At 38.4% G+C, this 24,598-nt stretch overlaps 1 protein-coding gene across 2 annotated transcripts in view; it reads right to left on the reverse strand.

The window, feature by feature from the left end:
• Window positions 1–4,309: 4,309 nt before the first annotated feature.
• RPS6KA3 (ribosomal protein S6 kinase A3) overlaps window positions 4,310–24,598 on the reverse strand; it is a 41,154-nt gene continuing 20,865 nt past the window's right edge. The window contains exons 5-22 of one of the 2 annotated variants that reach the window (XM_081909193.1): window positions 24,501–24,581; window positions 21,871–21,950; window positions 21,241–21,347; window positions 21,055–21,092; window positions 20,726–20,868; window positions 17,812–17,882; window positions 15,126–15,214; window positions 14,963–15,027; window positions 14,770–14,872; window positions 14,045–14,169; window positions 12,805–12,927; window positions 12,336–12,425; window positions 11,952–12,110; window positions 11,328–11,489; window positions 10,554–10,630; window positions 9,734–9,851; window positions 8,532–8,672; window positions 4,310–7,888 (exon numbers count right to left, since the gene is read on the reverse strand). In XM_081909193.1, coding sequence (XP_081765319.1) covers window positions 7,766–7,888; window positions 8,532–8,672; window positions 9,734–9,851; window positions 10,554–10,630; window positions 11,328–11,489; window positions 11,952–12,110; window positions 12,336–12,425; window positions 12,805–12,927; window positions 14,045–14,169; window positions 14,770–14,872; window positions 14,963–15,027; window positions 15,126–15,214; window positions 17,812–17,882; window positions 20,726–20,868; window positions 21,055–21,092; window positions 21,241–21,347; window positions 21,871–21,950; window positions 24,501–24,581 — 1,895 coding nt within the window. In that variant the 3' untranslated portion in view covers window positions 4,310–7,765. Of the gene's footprint in view, window positions 7,889–8,531; window positions 8,673–9,733; window positions 9,852–10,553; window positions 10,631–11,327; window positions 11,490–11,951; window positions 12,111–12,335; window positions 12,426–12,804; window positions 12,931–14,044; window positions 14,170–14,769; window positions 14,873–14,962; window positions 15,028–15,125; window positions 15,215–17,811; window positions 17,883–20,725; window positions 20,869–21,054; window positions 21,093–21,240; window positions 21,348–21,870; window positions 21,951–24,500; window positions 24,582–24,598 lie in introns of both variants that reach the window. The other variant, XM_081909192.1, reaches the window with a different exon arrangement.

Below are 24,598 nucleotides of genomic sequence, written 5' to 3' on the forward strand. Positions count from 1 at the left end.
AGACCTTGAAAAAGAGAAGTTACGGTATATTTTAGAGAACTTTTATCTTGTCCAATGAATCTTGTGTATAAGAAAAGATTTAGGGACCTTTTCTAAAGCCATTCTGTACACAGTACTAGGTCTATAGGGCAATGATTAGGTCCAATATACAACCGAGAACATAGTCTACATCAGAGGTGAGATTCCTGTGACCTTTCACATATCGTTGGGCTCCAGTTCCCATCATCCCCAGCCAACATGGCAAAATGTCAAGAAAGATGAGAATCCTGGTTGGCATCCTGGAGACAACTGAAGTGTGCACCTTTGGGGATCAAGTCAAACCATTGGAGAGTTGCAGCACCTACTGTGGCTGTAGAGACCAATACGGAGAAGACACGGAGTTTTTGTTGCAGATGGGGCAAATGAAGGAGTCCAGTTGTGCTGATGCAGGTGTACCATGGTGTTTCTTCTACTCCAGCAACATCTGGAGGCACCATTAACATTAACTTCCCCTGCTCTAAATAGAGCAGGGGACTGAACTCTTATCCTGTAGTTGCAGATCACAGAGGCAGATTGCTATGGACTGGCAAACTGCCTTTCAGGGAAGCTTATCTACTATTATCTTATTGAAGATCTGATAAGTTCAAAGAACTCCTGTTCTCTAGCTCAGAATTTGAAAGCCAGTGTCCTAAATTATAGCTTCATCAGTTTGCAGCGGCAAAGAGAGATCAGCAGTCGACTGGTTTGTCAAGGCAAGGACATCAGAAATCCAGTGTCGCTGTAGAGGCCTAATTTAGCACACCAGTGTTAACAGCATGCCACCCCACATCCCAGTTTCCCTGTGGATGGGACTCCACGCAGCTATGAATACACTTATCAACAATTGAACTGTGTGGTATTTATGTTTTTTCTTGGTATATTCCATGCCAGAATATGCAGCACAGGGAGGGAGGTTGGATGGGAGATTTCATACCAATGAAGTTAAACATTTGACTTCTTAAAAACTGGCATTTTGGAAGACAAAGGTTATTTAAACATGTATATAAAGCTTACCAGCAAATGAAAACCCTGTGAATCTTTAGGTGGGTCAGGATCATTTATACCTGCTGATCAGATGAATGGATCTCCCATTTGCTCATGGAATTTTATTCTACCTCCAGCTTTTCATTTGGCAGTAGGGCCCATGAGCTGGAGCTTCCCTAAATCTTCTAATTGCTCCTTTGCAAGTGGGTCTCCCTGACAGTCCCACCAAGTTCCACTGGGATTGGCTGCAGTAGGGAGTTTCTCGTTGTTACACAAACCTTTGGTGCAAGAAGAAACCTGCTCCAGAGGCCAGCATAATCATATGCAGTTTCTGAAGAGGGGTAGGAGAAACTAGGTTATGCTGGACTTTGGACGTGAAGGCCATGCAAGTCTGTAACACAACTTCTGCCTGCTCTAGAAATTCTTCATTTGCTACAGGAGTCTAAAAACGTTAGTTTGGCATGTTTGCCAACTATTATTTGTGGGCACCTCTGCTACTTATTCAGGCATGCACAGTAGGCTTTAGAGCACAGAGGAGACTATTCCATACAACATAATGTGAACAAGCTAAGAATCACACAACTAATGAATAATACTTGTTTTGTAATGAGAGAAGTAGTAAATTACTTGAAACGCACACATTAATATATCTTTGAAAGTTTATTTGCTGTATAAATTCAATTTCTTTTGAAGACTACAAAACCTGCCCTTTGACAAGGATACAAGCAATTGTATCTTTCAAGGCTCATCTGTGGTTATATCTGGAACATTTCTGATTACACATATACAGTATTTTTTGAAAACATACATAGCTCTCAATAAAACCACCAGAAGTTATCAGTCCTTTAGTCTCCTTATCAGCACTTCAGTTCTATGATGCTAACAAAAGCATCCAACAGATGCTATTTTAATTTTCTACTCTAAAGGTACAATACAGCCAGGTCCTTTTGTTGTACCTTAGACTTGCATGCCATGCTGAAGAAGTCAATATAAAGAATGATTGTACATAACTGTAGAAAAATATTTTCTGATATTAAAAAAAAATCTCTTATGTAGATTCCCCCTCCCTTCACTAAAACTGTTAAAATAATTACATCCCTCATGAGTGCACTTTCCCTAGGTCAGAAGTATAAAGATAAAGCTAATCATATACATCACTTTCATGAGTTAAAAGCCATTCATTACTGCTTACCAAGGATTCACATGCCTCTGAACAAAAGCCTTCCTTTCCATTACCAGAAAAGCAATGCTTCAGTTCATCTACTACATTTACTACAACAAAACTACATACAATTATTTCCTTATGCCCTGATTCTGTATTTAAAAAGCAATTTTAAATACTTTGCTTGCTTGGTCTTGACAGACAGCTAATCTAACAAGAATGATTGTAAGAAATCTCAGTTTTCTCCTGCTCGGATATTGAGAACATAACTACTAATTTATTTTGTTTTGCTGGACATCCAACTGCAGTTCTCAAGCCCTTTCTTTCTTTCCATATCATACCTTGTAGGGAAAAGAAAATACAGTAAAGAGTACTTTTGAGATGTCATAAAACCAGTACAGTGCTTATTTGAGGAAAATCTTGTGGTTTGACATCTTGTCACAGGGTGGCTTGTTGGGCCTTGGAAAACTGCTTCATATTACCAGAGCTATAAATAAAGCTGACAAATTCTTGCCACCTCTCTATCAAGTAGCAATAAATTCAGAATATCCAGTTTATATATTGAGAGTAATGAAAATGTAACTTCCTTACATTCATATGAGTGTCTTAAGGGTCGTGACATTTTAAAGTGGTTTCAAAGGTGCCAATTCTGAATCTAAGTAGGCATATTTATTTCTCTTACCACAGTTATGATAACACAGGGAATATTAACTTTGTGGAAGGGGAAATGTGAGCAAGTGAAGGTCAGTGAAAGGGTTTTTCAGCACCATGTTCTAACCAAGTGACTATGCAGGTGATCATCACTGAACGGATTAAAGGACTGAGTTGGGCTATTTTATTGTGATTAAATTTTTCAAACTCACCCTCCAAAAATCTTGGGTAAGTCAACAGTCCTAAACACTTTAAATGAGTTTGCCTTTTGCCATCCATCACAGAATCTATTTTAAAGCAACTAGTTTGACAATTCAATCAAATTTAGTAAATGCATGCTTTCTTGAATATTTGGGGGGCTTCGGTGATAACTGCATTGTTGATACCAAAATTTTAAGCCACAGACAAAAAGCAACAGCAGTAGACTGGTGGTTCCTCTCAGATATAAGAATTAACATGATTTTGCAGTTATATTTTACAGTAGTTGCAAATTTTATCCTTTGGTTTAAAATCTTTTAAGAAATCAGCCTATTAAGAAATAGCGCTAAAGGGAACAGGTTTGTGAGCACTAGAGGAACTGTAAAATTAAAGTAAAGGTAAAGGTAAAGGTACCCCTGCCCGTACGGGCCAGTCTTGACAGACTCTGGGGTTGTGCGCCCATCTCACTCAAGAGGCCAGGGGCCAGCGCTGTCCGAAGACACTTCCGGGTCACGTGGCCAGCGTGACATCACTGCTCTGGCGAGCCAGAGCTGCACACGGAAACGCCGTTTACCTTCCCGCTGGTAAGCGGTCCCTATTTATCTACTTGCACCCGGAGGTGCTTTCGAACTGCTAGGTTGGCAGGCGCTGGGACCGAGCAGCGGGAGCGCACCCCGCCGCAGGGATTCGAACCGCCGACCTTTCTGTAAAATTACTTGGTGTTAAATAGTTTCTAGCATATAACTGAGCTGGGGTGAGCATATCCACATGTAAAATAAGGCAAACAAAATCAATGGTTTCTTAAATTTAAATATGTTTCCGTTAGTTGAGGGACTTCTTTACAGAAAATGAAAATGAGCCTCCCTGATCACTGCCTGAAGTATTCAGAAAAAGCCAAAATTGAAGCAGTACAACTTATCTTCTGAATCATGTGCACCTATACGTCTTTTTTGCAGGATCCTGATTCTCCTGTGAGTATGAGACAGTCAGTGCAACACTGAAACCATTTTCCATTCCCATATTAATGCATTATTACACAGCAAAGAAAAGCTGAGTGTAGACAGTAAAAAAATTCTGGATTTGGATATGGATGTGTCTTGTTTGAAACAAGCCAACGTTATTGCTGTAGAGTGTTGTCCAGAAAGCTAACTTGTTATAAAGAAGAGTTTAGGTAAGAGGAAGGAGTGCTTGTATAAGAAAAAGGGTGTAAGTTAGCAACTAGGGACTAACTAATTGCTGCCCCTACACAAGGCGTGAGGACTGTGATCCGCACACCCTCTAACATAGGAAGAGGTCTCCCCCTCCTGCCTATGGCCCTCAGTGCCCCTGAAAATTAGTTCTGGAGAGGAGGAGGAGCGGGAAATCAACAAATAATCCCCATTGTTCTTCCTTCATTAGTGGAAAAGTTCTGCTGGAGCAGCAATGCTAGGATGAACAACTGAATTTCACTCTAGGGAGACATAGTAATGAACAACAGCCTAAAGTAGTTCACATTTTTCTAGGGTCAGGTGAGTTTTCACTCAAGAGTAACATTTTCAGATTTACAGTGCAATTCTGTTGCATATTTACTCAGAAATAAATCCTATTGTGTTGATCAGGTTTTACTTTCTAGTAAGTGGGGTTGCAGCCTGAGTGGCCCCGGATGAGAAGCTGGATGTCGCAAAGCCCAAGCGAACAATGCAAGACTGGATATACTTGAATCCAACTGTGCAAAGTTATTTTGTAAACGTAACATTAAGGGAATGATTTAAATTAAGACATGCCTCTGTCTCAAGAGCAGAGCTACCAAAGCAGAATGATGACTGTTATGAATAGATCTAATGCAAGTGCAAAAAGACAAGCATCTTTGAAGCATCTGATAAAAAAACCGTCAATGACAAAGCAATCCCTGAAAGAGGTCTTCCTTTGCACGAGACTTGAACAGTTTCTTACAGGTTCGTGAAATGTGTTAACTAATTTGAAATCACAGGTAGAAAGCCCAAGTTATTGCAAGAAATCAGTTCAGTTTCCCAAGGCAACTGTTCGTTAACGCCAAGGAGAACAAGGCCCTATACCATTATTGATATCTCTTATGTTGTTATTGAATTTTTTTTAATGATTTGCCAAAATACTGGATTTTAGCCAATAGCTGCAAGCATTTTAGCATCCTTATCAAATTTAAGATATGATAGCTGTGTTATAACTTAAGCTAGCCCATCTATGACATGATTGAATAAGCTTGACCATGGAAATTATATGCTTCCTTCCTTTGGGTTAATTTAAGTTATTTGTGGGAAACAGGGACTATTTTTTTTTAAAATGCTGAGTTTTTTTAGCTTGTCTCTTCACAAGACCAGAGACACAAATGGAATGTCTGATTAAACAGTTATGAATTGCGTCGTAAGTGCTTCAGAGGTATTATTGTGCTGATCAACTTGTAGTTGAAACTACTCTAGTTAAGAATGAAATACATGAAGGACCACCGAGCTAAAATAGCAGCCTATTGAAAATATCTGATTAAAAACAGAGTAAAAGAAGCATAAGATGTTTGGGTCCAGTATTGCCTTTCCACTTAAAAAGGGGTCTGAGAAACAGCAGAGGCTTACACAGGAGGACAGGGAGATTTCTGCCAATTCCCCCTGCAACCCCCCCAGCACCAATTCCTATGCTGATACTCTGAATCCACAATATTAGATGAATACTTCTGAGACAATATTCAGGAAACCCAACTAGAAAAGGTAGCTGGCTCATTCTTTGCACAGAACACTCAAAATCACATGAATGAAGAATAAAGGATGTTCACTGCCCAGATATTTTAGTTCTACCACATCTACATGAAATGTCATTGAGTAACAATTGCGTCTTTAACTATGAGATTGAGGACAGAGGGCATGAGCAATTTTGGATTTGTTGCTGCAAGGAAGATTGCTGGCAGCTTGTCTAATTATTAAAAAGATTTCCAAACGTAACAGAAGAAAACTGGATTTCAAAATACAACAAATAAAGAGATAGTAAATTAAAGGCCTCTGGGTGGCTAGATTAGCAGCTTCTAAGCACAGGCTTGTTTTGCAGACTAGTCTGATGTGGAAGGAAAGAAAAAGCATGCTTTCAAAATACTATTTATAAATAAAAAATAAAATAACCTGAAACAACAAAACCAAAGGAATTGCATGAGTTTGTAAGGCATGATGCAAAGCACTAGAAGTTACTACAGGAGGAAGACTAAGAATACTATATGGAGCTGAGTGACCTTAGAAAAGGTAAGCATTTGCAAGACCCAAGAAAACTACTACTCACTGCCTATCTTGCTGCTATTTTGTTTAACACACTGAATTAGGACTAAATTGTTTTCAAAACTCAGAAACATTGCTATTAAATAAAAAAATTCTTTGGCAGAACTCTGGGATGATCCGTCAAAATTATGCTGTACTTCAACATATCGAACTTTTTAGTAAATACAACTTCAATATTTCCCAGAAAACAAGTACTCCAAGACAATTCAAACAAGCTGGGAACACAGACCTTTCCCCACTTTCTCATTAAAATAATAAAAACAAAGTTCAGGCCCCACTGTGGTCTTCAGGCTTAGTCATTAGTTATGTGTGGTTAGGATTGTAGCCTTAGCTGGCCAGCTGATTGGCTAGCAATGACCAAAAGTCCAATGCTAATAGCAAAGCCACTAGGAAAGGCTGAAGACACTGGGCACATCCCCATTCAACTCAAATGCCATTCTGCTTTGGATTGCAAGCTGAAAATAGCCTAAGGTCAGCCAACCTCCTAATTGCAATTTCCTGACTTTTTTTTTTCTTTTGCTGGCATGCTCATTAATAGATAATGCACTGCTTTAGCTTTAAATGTTCCATTTCCCACCCTATTTCAGTTTAGCTCTGTGGAAGAGTTATCCCTACTCTTGAAGCAGCAAAGTTTTGGGTTTTAGATGACCAATTACAACTAAACACAACAAAACTGGTTAAACTATTTTGCCATGGCGTCCAATGTCCACAAAAAGGACATGCACACTGGAGATACACAGTTGCTTTTTCATGTCAGTACAGATTCAATTCCACATGTCTGATGGTGAGAAACCTAATGTGCCATTAAATCCGTCAACAGATCTGGATTCCCATGACTTCTAACCGTATGTCTGTGGGGAGAGACATACACAAAACACATTCACAGAATTACATTCAATAGCTGTTTAACAGTCAAGCTGCTTTAGAGATGTTAACCATATTGATTAACCATTTAATCAAACGTAATTGTCAAATTCAATTAGTCTAAATAGAAGGCATGTAAAAGGAAACAGTACAGAAATGTACTGCTTATGAAAAGTTTACAAAAACATATAAAATGCTGGATGGCACAAATAATACAGTGCTAATATAAACATACTGTTTAAGCTAAGTGCTTAACATAAACTGTCCATCCATACATGTAACGAAGAATGTTCTAAAGGGAGTAAAAATATTCCCTATAAAAATAATGCTATATGGGGAGAGAGTGCTTCATTCAGTGTATTTAATGTGACAGGTGTATGGAATTCTACTATCTCCATGAATAGTTCATTTCCCATTGATTCCACTTTATATTCCATCTGAAGGGCAATATTTTGCCACTGATAGTTTAAAGCAAGAACAGATGAAAGCAGGAGCAGCAGCATAATAGGTACCAGCTGGAACACTGTGCTTGCAGGTATCTTGGATATGTGCTACCTGTTGCCATGATTTGTGCTATCATCGTATTATGGTACCACATTTTTCAACTAAGGTCACTTCACAGGGCAGTTGAGGTAATTTTTTTCACTCCTCTTCGTTGAGCAAGGGTAGAACGGCCTACTGGCTCTAAAACTGGTGACTGATTGCGGTTCAACGCTGAGTATGTAGCAGCCATGGCACCCTAAAAATAAAAAGGTTGAAAAAATAATTGTAATGTGATTCAAAATCAATAAAAGTGATTAGGGGCTATTTTTAGTTTAAACAAGCAGCACATTATAATGTGCAAGTTGACCCACTCTTCACAAATCCAACTTTTTTTAACACTGAAGCTTTGTGTGCACAGCTCTAGATTTATTTTGTGTCATTTTGCTTCACATTGCCCACAGTTTCTGGGGATATAGTGACTTGATTTCTCTTTCCCCCTCTACCAATTCCTTTTCCTTTGTGTCTTTTAGATTATAAGCCAAGGGAGAAGGAATCTCTAATCACTCCATGTTCCGTATTCTATTGTGCATTTTCATATTTTGATCCTGCAGGCCCAGAGCTGGTGACAAATAGAATAATACAAACTAGGTACATTTTTACAGTGTTATTGAATCCACAGACATCTATACCTGAAAATCTACCAGGCACAAACAACAAAATGGAAGTAGAAACTGCAGTTTAATGGGGAGAGGGGTAGGAATAGTAATGGGACACTCTATGGAATGGAAGTACAGCCAGTGACCGGGTACTTGGGAAAATGGAAGGAGATGCAGGCAGTCTGCAAATTTTAAAGGGGAAAATAGATGAAAAAACACAGTTATACAAATGCGTATTTTTACCTTCACAAGATGTGGAGCATCTTGCCTGTTTAGCTGGAACTGAGGCAACTGGTCACAGTGGACAATCCATGGATGTCTCAAGACCTGGGCAGCCGTCAACCTCTGATGAGGGTCAACATGAAGCATTTTCGAAACCAAGTCCTATTAATAATATAACAGAACTAATTAGGCATGCGTTCTAAGGCTTAAAATATGCAACAAATCTAAGATTTTGAATCTCACAAAACTACATACACTCTGATAAAAATGATTCAGATTATTCATTTCTCATATTTCCAAATATATTTTCAAATGCTATAGGGATAAAGGTCTGTTATCAAGAAAGAGGAGCAGGAATACAGAGAGACTTCTTAAAAACATCTGGAGGATATTAATTTAAATAAATCACCATTCAGCAACATACTAGAGTTCCAATGGTGGTTTGTTTGTTTAAGTTGTAGTGTCCATCACATTTTAAAGACATAGTCTGCAACATCTATCACTGGAAGGAAATGCATATTCATTTATAATTTATAAGATTGTAAAATTAGTGACATGCCCCCCCCCCATATCCTAAGTATGGTCTGTAACTGAGTGGGTGACGGAGCTGAGAGCATCTTCTGTTTTCAGCAAGCTCTGTCCCTTTTTGCTTAGCTCCTCCTCTCCCCCACTTTCTGTATCTGCAGATAAGGCATCAGTGCACCTGTCTACTGCCTCATATCTTTACCCTGATTGCAAGTACCTCCATCCTCATTAAGTTCCATTCAGCTGAAGACAATTCCTGTGAAAAGCCCAGATTTCCCTAATCTTGGAAGAGTGCTTCCCCAATTCTTGCAGCTGTGTACTTCCAAGTGTGTGCATTTACTTCCAAATAGTGACGTAAAGGGAGGAAACAAATTGTGTCTTCTGACCTCAGTTTCATGTATCATTCCAGAGGAATGCTAGACTCTTAGCAGTGGCTTTCAAGGGGTTGCAGGAGTCAAGAAAGTGCTGTTGCAGGAGCAGAGTTCTGGATCTCTCTCTGGATCTAATGCAAGGGATGCCCATTTGCCGCGTTTCATGGACTTAATTTTATTTATATGCTCAACTTTGATTATCTACAATGATGTAGTCTTATAATCACCTAGTTGGTTAAACAATAAATTGTTGGCTATTTCAGATGTCGCCATGAAATGTTATTCAAAAACACATCTAACATACAATGGATGGAACATATATGCTACCTTTGCTGTATCTGAAACAGAATTCCAGTATCCACCACTGAGAGAGAACTTTCCACTGCCTATTCGTGCCAAAATTTCTTCTGGAGTATCATCAGGACCATTTGCAAATGGAGTGTAGCTAAAAATAATAATAACAATCACAAAGATTTTGAGTTCCTTGTTAACTTCCAACTACTACAACTGTCAACAACACTAAAATAGTAATGCATATTCATATTATGGGGAAATTCATGTTAGGAAGTAGCTTGTCATCTTACTGAATTCAGCAGACTTAGGAAAGTCAGCAGACCAGGCAGAGGGGCTTTTCGGTAGTGGCACCCACCCTGTGGAACACCCTCCCATCATATGTCAAGGGGATAAGTAGCTATACAACCTTTAGAATACATCTGAAGGCAGCCCTGTAATGTTTAATGTTTTATTATGTTTTTGTATATACTGGAAGCCACCGAGAGTGATTGGGGCAACCCAGTCAGATGGGCAGGGCAGAAATTAAAAAATTACTAATTTTATATAGAAAATACTGAAACCTATTCAGTATTGCTATTAGCCCTGCAGTTTCATCTCTCATCACCACTATCTGCCTCATGAATGAATGACTGGGGAGAAGAACAAGAAAGCACAGCAGAACAAGAGGGCAAGGGGACATGAGCAGATCTCAAGGTAACAGAGTAGGACAGAGTATATACACAGGCAATACCTTGTGGTGCTGCAAGAGAATATCAACTTAGTTTTGAAATTCTGAGATGAAAAGCTACAAGAACCTCTAATCCACTTTTACAAATTAATGTAACAATTTCCAACTTAGAACCTGCAAACATACCCAGTCAGCATTGTATAAAGCAGAACACCAAGGCTCCATATGTCACATGCAGCATCATAGCCTTGCCTTTTTAAAACCTATGGAAAGCAATGTTTTCATTAGTTTCTGCAGAAAAAGCCAATTCCTTTGGTTATTGAAAAATGGGTGGAATTCAATGCAGCACAAGCAGGCATCCACTCATCAACTGTTTTTCTTCTACCCCTCTTCTTTCCCTACAGCCCCCTGCCCACATCCAACATCTGCTCCAGAGGGTGGGGGACTCTCCAGAGCAGATTTATGTGCAAGTATTGAAGGAGTAAGCATCTTCTATTATACATTTAAGAAAAAATGTGTGAGTTATTTAAAAAGTCACTCCACTGAAGCAAGCACACAGGGTGAAGACAATTCCACAGGACTGCAAAAAGAAACATGAAACAGGAAAATTCTGTTCAAGTAAAATAAGAACCCTCAAAAGACTACATCAGTATAGAAGTACACTGAAAGGGGGAGGAACTATATTGTTTCTGCTTAATAACTATGAGGTAAACAAAGCATTACAAATCATTTGTGCACCACTTGATGTATCAACAGTCTCAAAACTCTTAAAAAGAGGGGGCAGGAATGCCTTGTGTTCTCCCTCTAACTCTGAAAAGCACTGTGGCATGCCCAGCCCAATATATAAGGCCAAAATGGAAGCCCAGGACACATGTAACTTTACCCAAGTTAAGAAATCCAAAGCAGGTCATAAGACTGCACACTCTCACCTCCACCCCAAAAAACTATACTGATAGTTACCTCAGGAGCAACAAAATTTGCTGTGTAACAAGGAGTCATTAGAAGGCCATTTTCTGCTCTCAGCTGCTTTGCAAAGCCAAAGTCACAAATTCGAATAGATTCCGGATTGCCAGATTCATCAACATAAAGGATGTTACTAGGTTTCAAGTCTCTGTGTACAACCTAAACCAACCAAACAAACATGGCTGTTGTTTCTTCCACATTTAAAAAGAATATAATGCATCCAATATCAACATCCTTTTATTGCAAAATAAATTAATTGAGCATAGTCTATCATTTTGGGTCATATATATATATATATATATATATATATATATATATATATATATATATTCATGAGCATTCATTCTTACAAGTTAATTATCCATAAGGTACTTGTGTGCTTGCCCTTATTCACCATATTTACAGAAAAGTTATGAACTGGCTCTTGGGTACCTGTTCTTCTATCTTTACACAAACTAACGAACTATTGCAAACTAGCATCTAATTAGTTAATGCTTACAGACCAGATGGGAGAATTTAAAATAAAATGAAAGCTTTAAGAGCTGTAACAACGGAATAACTTATCTATTGTATTAACTAGGTAGTGCATTTCAAATATATCCCTCAAGAACGCAGACTTACTCCTTGTGCATGAAGATATTCAACAGTTTTTGTTATTGTCAGTAGAACAGCACTGGCTTCTCTTTCTGAAAAAAATTTTTGCCTAAGGATTTTGTCCAACAGCTCTCCTCCTTTCATAAGTTCTGTTACCAGGTACACACATTTCCCATCATCGTACACCTGAAAAGTGTAACACATTATTTAAGTGCTCAGTTGTGCAAAGAGTTGTATCCAACATTAGTCATACTTTGAGTACACCCACTGAAATCGAAAGGCATAACAATCTTCGTTCCACTAACCTAGCAAGTGCATTTGCAGACTCCTAATGAAAGATTAAATACTGTACATGTCAAAAGCATCTTATTTATGCCTGAATTGCAATAAAGCTGCTAATCATCTACTTACATCTTTGAGAGTAATAATATTTGGATGCTGTCCGTATCGTAGTAGAATTTCTATTTCCTCTGTGGGATCTCTTTTACTCTTGTCTATTATCTAAAAGAGCAAACATATTTGAACCAATAACTATATTATTAACTCAGTTTTCCCCATGTCAATATTGTTTCATACCTACAACCACTGTTTTAAGTCTCTCAGAGGATTTGAAACAGCATTTTTGTGTGAAGAGCCACCCTTCTTCAAACCAGTTTTCCTTCTAAGCTCATAACACTTTCATTAATTGGGTGTTTGCAGATTTCTGCTTTTCCAGTTCCTCAATCTCCTTTAGCTGCCGAAGCCACCTCACTACAAGCCTATAACAGTCTCCCCTCATCTTAACCCATAGCCCTCAAAATGCTTCTCAGCCTTGGTTACCCAATTACCTCAGTGCACTGAGAATGTGCTAACATTATGGATGCTTGAAACAATTAATTACCTTTACTGCATATTCCATATTTGTTGCTTTATGTATACATCTCTTGCACACCGAATAGGAGCCAACTCCTATATCTTGTTTGACTTCATATCCATCAGTAAACTGAATGCTGTTCCTGTGTAACTGCTACCAAAATAACATTATCAATTAATGCATTCTTTACAAATATCCAATTTGGATCTTTATATCTTAGAACAAATGTTTATCAGTAATGAATTGTTTGCACAACTAATAATATTGAACTTGTAAAAGGAAGCATTTTCCACTCTGATTTTCACATCTTCTCCAACCTGAATAATATGTTCAAACACACTGAATAGTGTGGAAAGACACAAACGGCTGGTTTTCACACTACCCCTTGGTTCAGCATATAGTTCATTTGCTCCTCCCTTTACATGTGTGGGGCAACAAGCAAGGAAGCTGCAATCAAAACTAGGAACTATGCTTATTCGCTTCCAAACAAGCTGGAATATAGAAGTTAACTTTAAACCATTGCTACATAGTCTGGCTTCTATGGAAGCCATTAAACAGTTTTCCACTGTAGCCTCCGCACACAACACTAATTCATGGTTTTAGGCAACCTTCACAAACCTGGTCCCCTCCATTTGTTTTGAACTACAGTATCTAGAGGACACCAGCTTACCAAAGGCTTGTTTAAGGTTATGTGCCCCAAAGCATTATTAACTGATAATTTTTATTTTCTGAATAAAACTATCTCAAATTGGACATAACAAAAAGGCAAATAAAATGTTTAATAACACATGCAAAGTAGAACTGGTCTGTTATGAGCACGTAAGTAGCGAAGGCTATTCAAATTAAACTGATAGAGCCAAAAACAAGGACAGGATATGAGAGAGAAAAAGCAATCCACTTGTTTACTTTGCATGTGGAAATAACTTCAAGACATTAAGTAGCTTGAGCTCTTGAGATACAGCAAGCTACAGATAACAAAAACAAAAAGAGATTAACGTCACAGAAACACTTCCATGCGCTTCTGCACAGCAAGGGCTTTTTTCCTCATGCAAGCCAGTAATATAATCAGCTTGAGGAAGAAAATGCATTCACTTCCAAATATCATTTTCTGCATGTGGAAATCATTCAATAAGATTATATGTGAAACTTGATTATCTATCCTTTGGGCACAGCTTGTGCATACATATTGTGCAAGCAATATCTGACCTCCTTGCAGGCCCCTAAATTCCAGCCAATACAAATAGTTAACTTCATAATGAACATTCACCTGAACAATCGAGTGCCCAACAGATGTCTGCATTGCTTGACTTTCATCATCGGTTGCAATAGCTACAAAACTGAAGCCCCGAAAAAGTTGGTGAGCATTAGCACTAGGTGGAATACCAGGTGAATCTGGGGAAAAAATATTTTATTTTATTTAAGATATTCCTCTTTTAGAATTATTTCATGAAAATGCCTAAGGCAGTCTGCACAAAAAGCTGCATTTCAAATTATGATCAGAACAAAACAACAATATGACAGGCAACAAAGATCAGAATATTTAAAAAGGGGTGCACCATTTTAGTCAGTTGTCAGGTCAAATACATGATTGAACAACCCAATTATCATATCGTGCTGGAAGGTAACAGCGAGGGATAGGCCTCTCTATCTAAAAACTGAGTCCCAGGAATGGTAACTGAAAAGGCCATCTTCCCTATCCCAACCAAATGCAACACCGATTTTGGTAGAACATGAAGAACACAAGATCTTGGCAAGAAAGACCAGCTGCATACTCAAGTCAGATTAAAAGGACACCTATGTGTCAGGTAACACAAAACCAAGGGAGTAACACAAAATTGAGGTTGTTTGCCTGTTTCTCATGTATAGCAACTGTGTGACTGATTTATTTCATTTGTATACCCTAGACTCATAAAAGTTAAAAATGATGCACGTGATTAAGATTAAAACCGAAAGTTTCCCAAACCACCTGAGAGAACGGTATATATATCTTACCTTTTGGAGTTTTTGCTGTAAATTCGGGATCAAAATAAAATGTGTCTTCAGGTCTACCAGTTGCTGGTTTAAATGGTGGATTAATTTCTCTTCTGTACAATTTCTAAGACAAACACATTTAACACGTTAGAAAGCTGTAACACAATTAACATGAAATGTTGTAAGTGTGTTTTACTCCGTTGTGTGTACTTACATTCCAGTCTATTGTGGAGAAAAATGGATGCCTCTTAATTTCCTCAACTCCATCAGGACCTGCACCTATCCGAGGTCAGCAATGAACATAACAGCAGATATATTAGGGATTTGTTTAGCTTAATGTTGAAGTCCTTAGTAGATAACTTAATTAAATTCTTTACCTAATCTGTTTGCAGGGTTTCTCTTGAAAAGCATTCGGAGAAGACTCTGAGCTTCTGGACTTAAAAACTGAGGCATTCCAAGTTTGGCTCTGTACAATAAAAACACATTAATCGTATACAAAGTTTATACTGGAAATGCCACCTTCATTTGTTTTAAACACAACACTTGGTGAACAGCAATTGCGGCACAAGCAGGCTTCCCCTTCTGCAATGGGACATTCCCCCTTTCCTTCCCTCTCCCTGAAACCTTCCCTGTGCCTCCAAATTCTGTTCCAGAGGGTTGGAGGATTCTCAAAAGTACACCAGGCGAAAGGTGGGAGTGGGCAACAGGGAGAAGGAAACAAGGGGAAGTCTGTTGCGCAACTAGGTGGAAACCACTGTCTGTCATTCCTGCCTGAAAATAAAGTAGGTGAAAACACACAAAAAGGCCCAAATGTTGCTTCCACACAAAAATTTCCTATTCCAACTGTGCAATCCTGGAACTTCAGAAACTAAACATAATGGAAAATTATGGAAAGGAAACACAAATAGTGTATTTCATTGCCATCTATGGTCTCTCTTAATTGAACTTTTCCACATGCATTGGTAGGATTGTGTATATCCAGCAGCCTAAAAATCTTTCTCTTTTTTTAGCATGATAGCAATGCCAGTAAAGCCAAAGGAGGAATTAGTAAGAGAACAGAACGCCTAAGATCAGTCCTCAGTCCTCATGCTTCTGCTAACTTTCACATGTACTTTCCACTCTTCATTTCAGTAATTGGAATTCATAAACAGAAAAGGAACACTATGAGTGAACACTATGAACTACAGCAATGCTTTAATAGGCCACACTCAATGTAAAAGGTACTATGATGGAATACATTCTTGTTTAATCCGTTGATCCTGTTCCCTGAAACCAGTGAGGTAAACTGCCTGGATCACTGCAAACCAACTGGGAAGGGCTAACTGGTTCTTCTGTAACTAAATGAGAATCATTTCCTGGAACAGTTTCTGCAGGAATTCCATTGGTTTGCAGCTAGCAAAGAGACACTGATTAATTTTAGCTCAACTAACTAGAAACACACAATGTCCTTGGAATGTTATGATTAACCACTTTGCATTACAGCAGATTCTTCTGAAAATATTTGATTCATAACCGGTTACTGTTGAGCAAAACACAACCCTGTTCCAACAAGAAACTCTCTAGATTATATAGCTGCATGAATGAGAGCCATCTTGGTTGTTGTTTTTACAGGTATATACAAAAACATGCCTTGATAATTTAGGACAAAATAGACACAAAAAAATCTGTCTTTGATTCAGGCTGATCATGGCTAAAGAAACCAAAGTTAAAAACTGTGGAATAAAATGATAATATCAGTAGAGGGGGAACAGACAGACTAAATATGAAATACAATCACAAGTTTATAAATTATAAAAAACAGACCCCTTATAGAGAATTAAGTCTAGCACCATGCAAAAGTACTGGGTGGTATTCAACCACATTTTACTCAGTGTAAAGGTAAAGGTACCCCTGCCTGTACAGGCCAGTCGTGTCCGACTCTAGGGTTGTGCGCCCATCTCACTTAAGAGGCCGGGGGCCAGCGCTGTCCGCAGACACTTCCGGGTCACGTGGCCAGCGTGACGAAGCTGCTCTGGCGAGCCAGCACCAGCGCAGCACACAGAAACGCCGTTTACCTTCCCGCTATAAAGCGGTACCTATTTATCTACTTGCACTTAGGGGTGATTTCGAACTGCTAGGTGGGCAGAAGCTGGGACTGAAAGACGGGAGCTCACCCCGCTGCGAGGATTCGAACCGCCGACCATACGATCAGCAAGTCCTAGGCACTGAGGTTTTACCCACAGCACCACCCGCGTCCCTTTACTCAGTGTAGACCCATAGAAATTAACAAACATGACTAATTTAGGTCCACTAATTTCACTGAGTCTACTCTGAGTAAAACAAAGTTGAATACTATCCTCTGCCATTACCACAGGAGTGGTAGCTAAGACATAGTGACAAAGAAAGTATGAGAGTGTATATACATAGCAAAGACCAAAAGACATTCAAGTTGCTTCAGAAGTATAACAATAGTAGTCAGATATAGATCTATTATATGACCAAGTCTGATATATTGATATATGACTACAGCCAACCTAGGCTATAGGTATATTCCACAGTATCAAATTTTGTATCCAGATTGAAAAATAAAAAATGCATTAAGTATACCAGAGGTATACTGTAGCTGGATAATAATCTACAATGCAAACCTTAATTCCACCCACTTGTCAGGAGTGTTAGAATTAAATCAGTATGCAATGATAAGGATAGGTTTCAGAAACAGGAGAGGCACCGGAAGGACCAATGGTTTATAACAGTAGTAACAAAAAGGGAACGTTAAGACATTTTTTCCACTAGAATTTTCAGGATGATGAAACTAATAACAGATCAAGGAGAATATAATTTGGTAACTTTTAAAGGAGATAATGGAACTACAAATACATTATTATGTATTAGAGAAGTACTGGACTAAGTGTCCGTACAGCTTTTGATAGGAAGGACAGTAGAGTGGAAAAGGACATTAGCAGAATGCATTATGGAGTCAGGATGTAAAATGAGGGAATAGTAGAAATTAGAGATTGCAGCATGGAGGGCATCCCCAGTAGAATACCTGGTGAGATAAACGTATAATAAGAGTGTACTCACTTGAGAATCAGTGTCATGGTTTCTTTTCTGTCTTTCCCTTGGAAAGGTAGAGTACCAGTGAGCATTTCAAACTGTATAAAGTAAAACTTCCATCAATCATATTAAAAGACCAGGTAATTTCTTTTCAACATCACATTTGATTGTTGTGACCCACCCTGGGACCTTAGGGTGAAAGGTGGGAAATAAATGATAACAGCAACAACCACCTTCCTCTCTTTGACAAAACTAGTAGAACCTTGTTTATAAAACAAATTGTGCATACCAACCAATAACTCTGCATAATAATGTTCTGCAGCATAACTTTTTACATTTTCAGGAGTTTAACACATCTACCTTTGATGCAGTCAGTGCATGTTAACCTAATTCAGATGCTAATAGCTAGTTGTACATTTCTACATCTAATGTGCGATTGAAGCTAAAAATAAAAAGGCAGCTATTTTGAATGAAGCACACTTTTCATTTTGTCTACTTGTAAGAAAATACTGCTGTTGTCTTACATCTGAGCAAACACAAACTTTGTATGTGATTTATGAAAAAATATCCACTCTCTTGATGGCTCAGTTGGTAGAACATGAGACTCTTAATCTCCAGGTTGTGCGTTTGAGCCCCACCTTGAGCAAAATATTACTGCACTACAGGAAGTTGGGCTAAATGACCCTCATGGTCCCTTCCAACTCTACAATTCTCCAATATAAAAAATGTGCTTGTGTTAACACCCACAGATTTAAGTGTACATCAGTAGGTTATAACAAGTCTTTTATTCTGTAAGGGTCAATAAAAAGGCTGCTTACTACTCTATATTTCTTCTAATCATTAGGTGTATCTTAACTTATTTTGGGTTCTAAGTTTCTCAGAACTGATCTATTTAATCTAATTGAGAGCAAGACTAGGAACTTATGCTTCCTTTTAGTAGCCTTGCCTCCCACGCCACTTAACTAGGGTTAAGTAGCATGTTAGAACTAATATTAACTATGGTGTTCCTTAACCCAGAGTCTAAAATTGTGGCCTTTAAAACTGCATCAAAGTTAACTTTAAAATAAGAGTGCAGAACATTTCTGTAAAACAAATTTATCTGTAATGTAATTAAGGAAATATTATTGAATTGCATCTAACTAAGAAACAGGGACAACAGTGTACAGCGGGTCCGCAACTTACAATCACTTTACTTATGCAATCGCAACCTTACACGGGTAGGGTGGGGCAATAAAATAGAAAATGGAGAGCGAGGAAAACCTGCCGTTCCCCAATCTTCATTTATTTCCACTACCCACACACCCGCACTCCTAGCAGGCTTTCCTGCTGTGGAAAGTGTTTTTTAAGTCCTCCACCTCACTTATTGGGCTCTCGGAAGGTGGTGGAAGGGCTCTAGAAACATTCCTTTGGCTCTTGCATGAGCTTCCCAGAGCCTGGTAAGCAACACCTCACAGGGGCTGGTTCTGAGGGTTCATGACTTTGTGCAGTTTTGAATTTGCCTTTCCATGTAGACCCCCAGAACCGAACCCTCATGTAAGTGGTAGGCCCACTGTATTGCAAAATATCGTTTCAGTTTGCTATCACATATATGTATAGGGCAAAATTCACCTAACAAACCTGCCCAAGGGCTTCTGTTGCACAAGAGGGCTTTCCCCTCCCCCTCTGTGGCCCCACCTCCTGAAACTGGCTCAGTAAAGGGCATTGGGAGAACCTCCAGAACAGCATGTGGGGAGAGGGGAAATTGTTCCATCTAGAAACTGATATGTTTGAAAAGAAGGATCATTCAACACAGCATGGTGTTGAATTCCACCCTTAAAAACAAAAACAAGTTGCTTAAAATACTGTACAAAAAATAAAACCTGCCCTCTGCTTTTTCAACTGGCTGATCTGCAAAGATTCCACTTAAGGATGTATTTGTCCCTATGGAGCCAGGTAGAAAGAATCTGTGGGTCACTTTTTTGGACTGCAATTTGTACAAGGTGCCCAGGGAGGATAGATTCTTTTTTAGCTACTCTAGGTGGATGACTTGCTGCAATTCTGATCTATTACTGTTTAAATGGCGAGTCTCAGGAAAAGTTAGTGATAAGATAGCTAAGTACTTTCTATCCTCAGTAATGTTAAAACTTATAATAAAGTAAGAAGTCTTTTTTGGTGAATCTATTTGTTATTCTTACTATGCAACTGCATCATCTTCTATAGGATCTACTTCTTGTATCAACCTTTATGATTGGGAAAAAAGCTATTCTTTTGTAAATAATGTGTTGCATTTTAAACATCTCAGTTTTTCTTTAAAACATTTGATAGTAACCTTAATTAAAATCATTTTGTAATATACTGTGGTTTTTAAGATTTATATTATTTATAGTTTTGTCTGACAGGGATTACTTATCTTTGTTGTCTTGCTTGCATTCAACTATAGATACTGGCAGAATTTAGCCAATCATAGTCTTATGGTATTGATGCATCTATGAAATACTGTAACCAAAATATTGTAGAACCCAGTGGTGGCTTTGTAAATTGCAGACAAGAGTGACAGAAGCAACTTGAGCTATTTGGCCTTGGTTTTTAATTTGTTGTGTTTGAAGAAAAAAGGTTGTGGATAAGGAGCTGCACATCTTTTTCAGAATGAAATATCGTATTTTTCCATCTATAAGATGCCCCCATGGATAAGACACCCCTATTTTGTGGGGCCTCAGATTTAAGAAAATGGGGGAGATGGCCCCGTGGATAAGACGCCCCCTAATTGTTGACATTATTTTTTAGGTGGGGGCGGAAACTAGTCTTATACATGGAAAAATACAGTAATACTATTTTCTGGACTAGAAACTGCTACTTCTGAATTATTTACATTTGAAATGAATGAAATTTACCCCCAAGTAAATGAGCCAAGGATCGGGGATCAAGAGACTCTACCACCACTTTCAGTTCATCAGAAACCTACCATTAACACTCCAAAAGACCACCAGTCTGCACTCTGTGTATGCCCCCGCCGATTAACCACTTCCGGGGCCATATATTCTACTGTTCCACAGAAGGAATACGCTTTTTTCTCGTGATCAATAGACTCCTTGCTTAAACCAAAATCTGGAGAAAGAAAGCACAATGAATTTAGTAATCTTATGAGAACATGCAAAGTTTTGAAAACAGGTTCTTTATACTTTGCATGTGTTTCACCAGCATAATTTCATTTCCCCTCTCTAGCGCTGTTTATCACACTAAAAGAAAACTGTCTACGAATTATTTATGTAGTAGAAGTTTGTTTTTACTTACCTGTCAATTTAATATGTCCTTCTTCATCAAGTAATATGCTATAAAAAAAGATAAAGCTTGTTTGAAACATGGTTATGCTGATTTTCTTTACAACAAATAATGACTGTCAGAGAGCATACTGGGAGGATTAAAAATATATAGAGAGAATATGGTATTTCTATCATATTCAAAATAAAATGTTCTTACTTTTCTGGTTTTAGATCTCTGTATATTATTCCAAGACTATGCAGATGATCTAAAGCAAGTGCTAATTCAGCCAGGTAGAATTTGACGTCCTCTTCTGTGAACATCACCTAGAAGAGAAAATGCATAATACTAAAGTTAATACAGAGCAAACAGTTTCTATGATTAGAAAAGATTGAAGAGTTTTTTTCCAGTTTAAACTTAAATTGAAAACTAAAAATTGTATGTCAAGTGTTTATATTTGTGTATATAAACATGTTTATAAAAGTCACTTGCACTGTCAAGTAAGTGCATTATTAATGCAACAGACTTTGAATTCTGATGGGTGCATTTCTACATCAGCTGTCTAAGGATAATTCAACAGTACATTTGTTGCATCTCTATTCCCCCACTCCCGACCCTCCAAAATATTTAAGTTTTAAGTGTGGAAAGCAAAGGGGAAGAAAGAAGAGACAGAACGGAAGAGATATATGAACACAGACCATGCAGTGTAAAGTAACTTAGATTCATTGGTACAATTAATTAATAAATCATGGCAAATATTTCCCTGAACATTTGAGCACATTCCATAAAATAAACACAACCTCTATTAATAGAATTCAGAATTGTGACAACAATATATGAAACATTTACCTCTTTGGATAAGCGTGTAAACAAGTCTCCTCCTCTGAGAAAGTCTAAAATAAGGTATAGTTTCCCTTCTGTTTGAAAAGCTGAGGGGGAAATCAACATTATTTTAATAAAAGTATTATGTTCTTGGGTATGTAGGTACTTATTGACTGTTACTATTATTGCAAAGATATTGTTTTATCATGCTGGATCATTAAAAAGTTCGTTCAAGAACGTGTTAAAATGCAATGCTGCACCCTAGCTATTACTATGTTCTATGATTTTTCAAACAACATTAAAATGATCATCTTTGCTTATTATACATTATGGCTAGAGTCATAGAAAGGTTTTAGATCCAGCTGTGGTATCTCTTGACGAAAGAAGAAGGGATGCAAATTTTTCCCGTTCTCTCTATTCCCCACACCTGCCATGCCACCATCCACACTGATCTGGAGGAGTCCCCAACTTTCTGAAGCTGCCACTGGTGGGGGCTGGCACTGGCCGCTGCAGGGGCACAAGGAAATCAGCAAGAAATACCTCCCTCCATCTTCCATTAGGGGACACCCTCCACTGGATTAAAAGCTCTTCCACGAGCACAAAGTTATCAACTATAGTCTACTCTATACAGCGTGTATCATATTTGTAGCATACAGATCAAAACTAGCACGCAAAACAATTTTTATCTTGGCCACACCAATGTTAAGATTCATATGTATTTTATGCATTCAAAAAAGGTTTTAGAAGTTTTATGAGATATTTGACACTTTAATGCAAAACTGCTCTATGTTTTGTATGTACTATGCAAGTGATGGGTATTGAAGAAAATAGACACTGTGCACATTTTGTATGTGGAAGTGTAAGGATTCTGTCGAGTTGCTTTTGAGGTTATTTTTTTTAGAAACAAATTACTTCTTCTGCTCACCCCACCCCTATGACCTCACATTGCCAAAGCACATGTTATCCAGACTTCTGAAACTTTAAACTGCTGGACAGTGCCAAATTTATTATAGATCTGGCGACTTGTAACTTGCATTCAGCAACAAGAAAGTTCCAGATCACTCACTGGAGAACAGCATCAAAGCTTCTACCCCTTCCACCTCAATACTGAATATTTTTCTTTAACAGAAAAAGTAAACAGTGGAATGCTTCTCAAACTTTAAAATTTAATTGCCTCAGAGATATGCAAAATGCAAAGCATCCCTTTAAAAACAGGACTGGGTAAATCTCAGGTAAATAAAACCTAAGTATGTTCTGTTCTGGCCAATGCTTAAAAAGAAAGTATAGCTGACATATTCTATAACAGAGTATTTCTTCTTCTTTCTTATATTAATTAACTAAATAGGTGAGAAAACTGCCAAAACAGTACTGAAATCACAAAAGCTGAACATGAACCCTTAGGTAGGTAAATTTAACACCATTGTATATTTGTATGAGGCCTTTCCATAGTTACGCCACATTCAAGGTGGCTTACAACATGAAAATATTTACATAACTAAAAATATATTAAAATTTAACACTAGGGAAGTTAAAAGAATGTCAAAAATTACATTTGTTCAGAAACTGATCTTTACTAATGATCAAGCTTCAAAATGTAGCATTTGTCTTTTTGTGATTTTCTGCAATGAATAGTATGGATGAAATCTCCTATACAATTAACTGCTTTAACAAATGCCAGTTATGCAAACTAACTTGTACAGGAGTACAAGATGGTAGGTTGGGTCTCAATAGAACTTGCTATATTTTATTTGAAGGTAACAGGATTTTATAAATGGCAAATACGTACGAAATATCATAGTTACCAGTAACTAGCAATATTTACTGTATTTTTTGCACCACAACACTCACTTTTTTCTCCCAGAAAGAAAAGTGTTATGGAGGGAATGCCTACGAGTGGTGGGGGGGATTTGCTGCAGTCGTGAGCAGAGGATCCATGGTTCCCCTTCCTTCCCTCCTCTGTGGCTCGCTTTGAAACAGCAAAGCGGGAGAAGAGCCGCTGAGTGGGGAGGAGAGAGGGACAGAGAGCCTGCTTCTTTAAAGGAGCAAAGCGGGAGAGGAGAGGAGCCGCTTACACGAGTGTAAGTGGCTCCTGTCCAGTTGGTTCCTTTAAAGCAAGCAGGCTGTCTGTCCCTCTCTCCTCCCCACTCAGCTCGCTACATAGCAGCAAAGTTTTTCAGCTCGCTAAACCGGGATGAGCAAGGAGGAAGGAGAAAAGCAGAGCCTGCTTGCTTTAAAGGAGCAAAGTGGGAGAGGAGAGGAGAGGAGCCTTCTCCCCTTAAACCCCTCTTCTTCATTATTAGCAGCATCCTTCTCCACCCACCCCACGTGTGCTTCTTCTCCCCTTAAACCCCTCTTCTGCATTATTAGCAGCATCCTTCTCCACACACCCCACGTGTGCTCCTTGTCCCTTGAGTGCTTTTCCTTCCCTTCCCACTTAAAATGTGGTTACAAAGCACGGATCCACATGGATCCTCAGGATTTTTGCACTGGGCTACCCCAAACTCAATGTCTGGGGCCAAGCATGAACCACAAAAATCATACATCCACTGTTTCGTTTAGAATATTTTTTTTCTTGTTTTCCTCCTCTAAAAACTACGTGCGTGTTATAGAACGAAAAATACGGTACTTTAGCAATTTAGGATGCTTATTAAACTTACCGTAATGCAACTTGACAATAAAGGGATGATTAACCTCTACTAAAATGTCACGCTCCATTTTTGTCCGAACACGATCGCGAACTATAAGAGATGTTGAC

The sequence above is a fragment of the Podarcis melisellensis genome, assembly GCF_964234715.1.
Source record: "Podarcis melisellensis genome assembly, chromosome: 4".
Lineage (NCBI taxonomy): Eukaryota > Metazoa > Chordata > Lepidosauria > Squamata > Lacertidae > Podarcis > Podarcis melisellensis.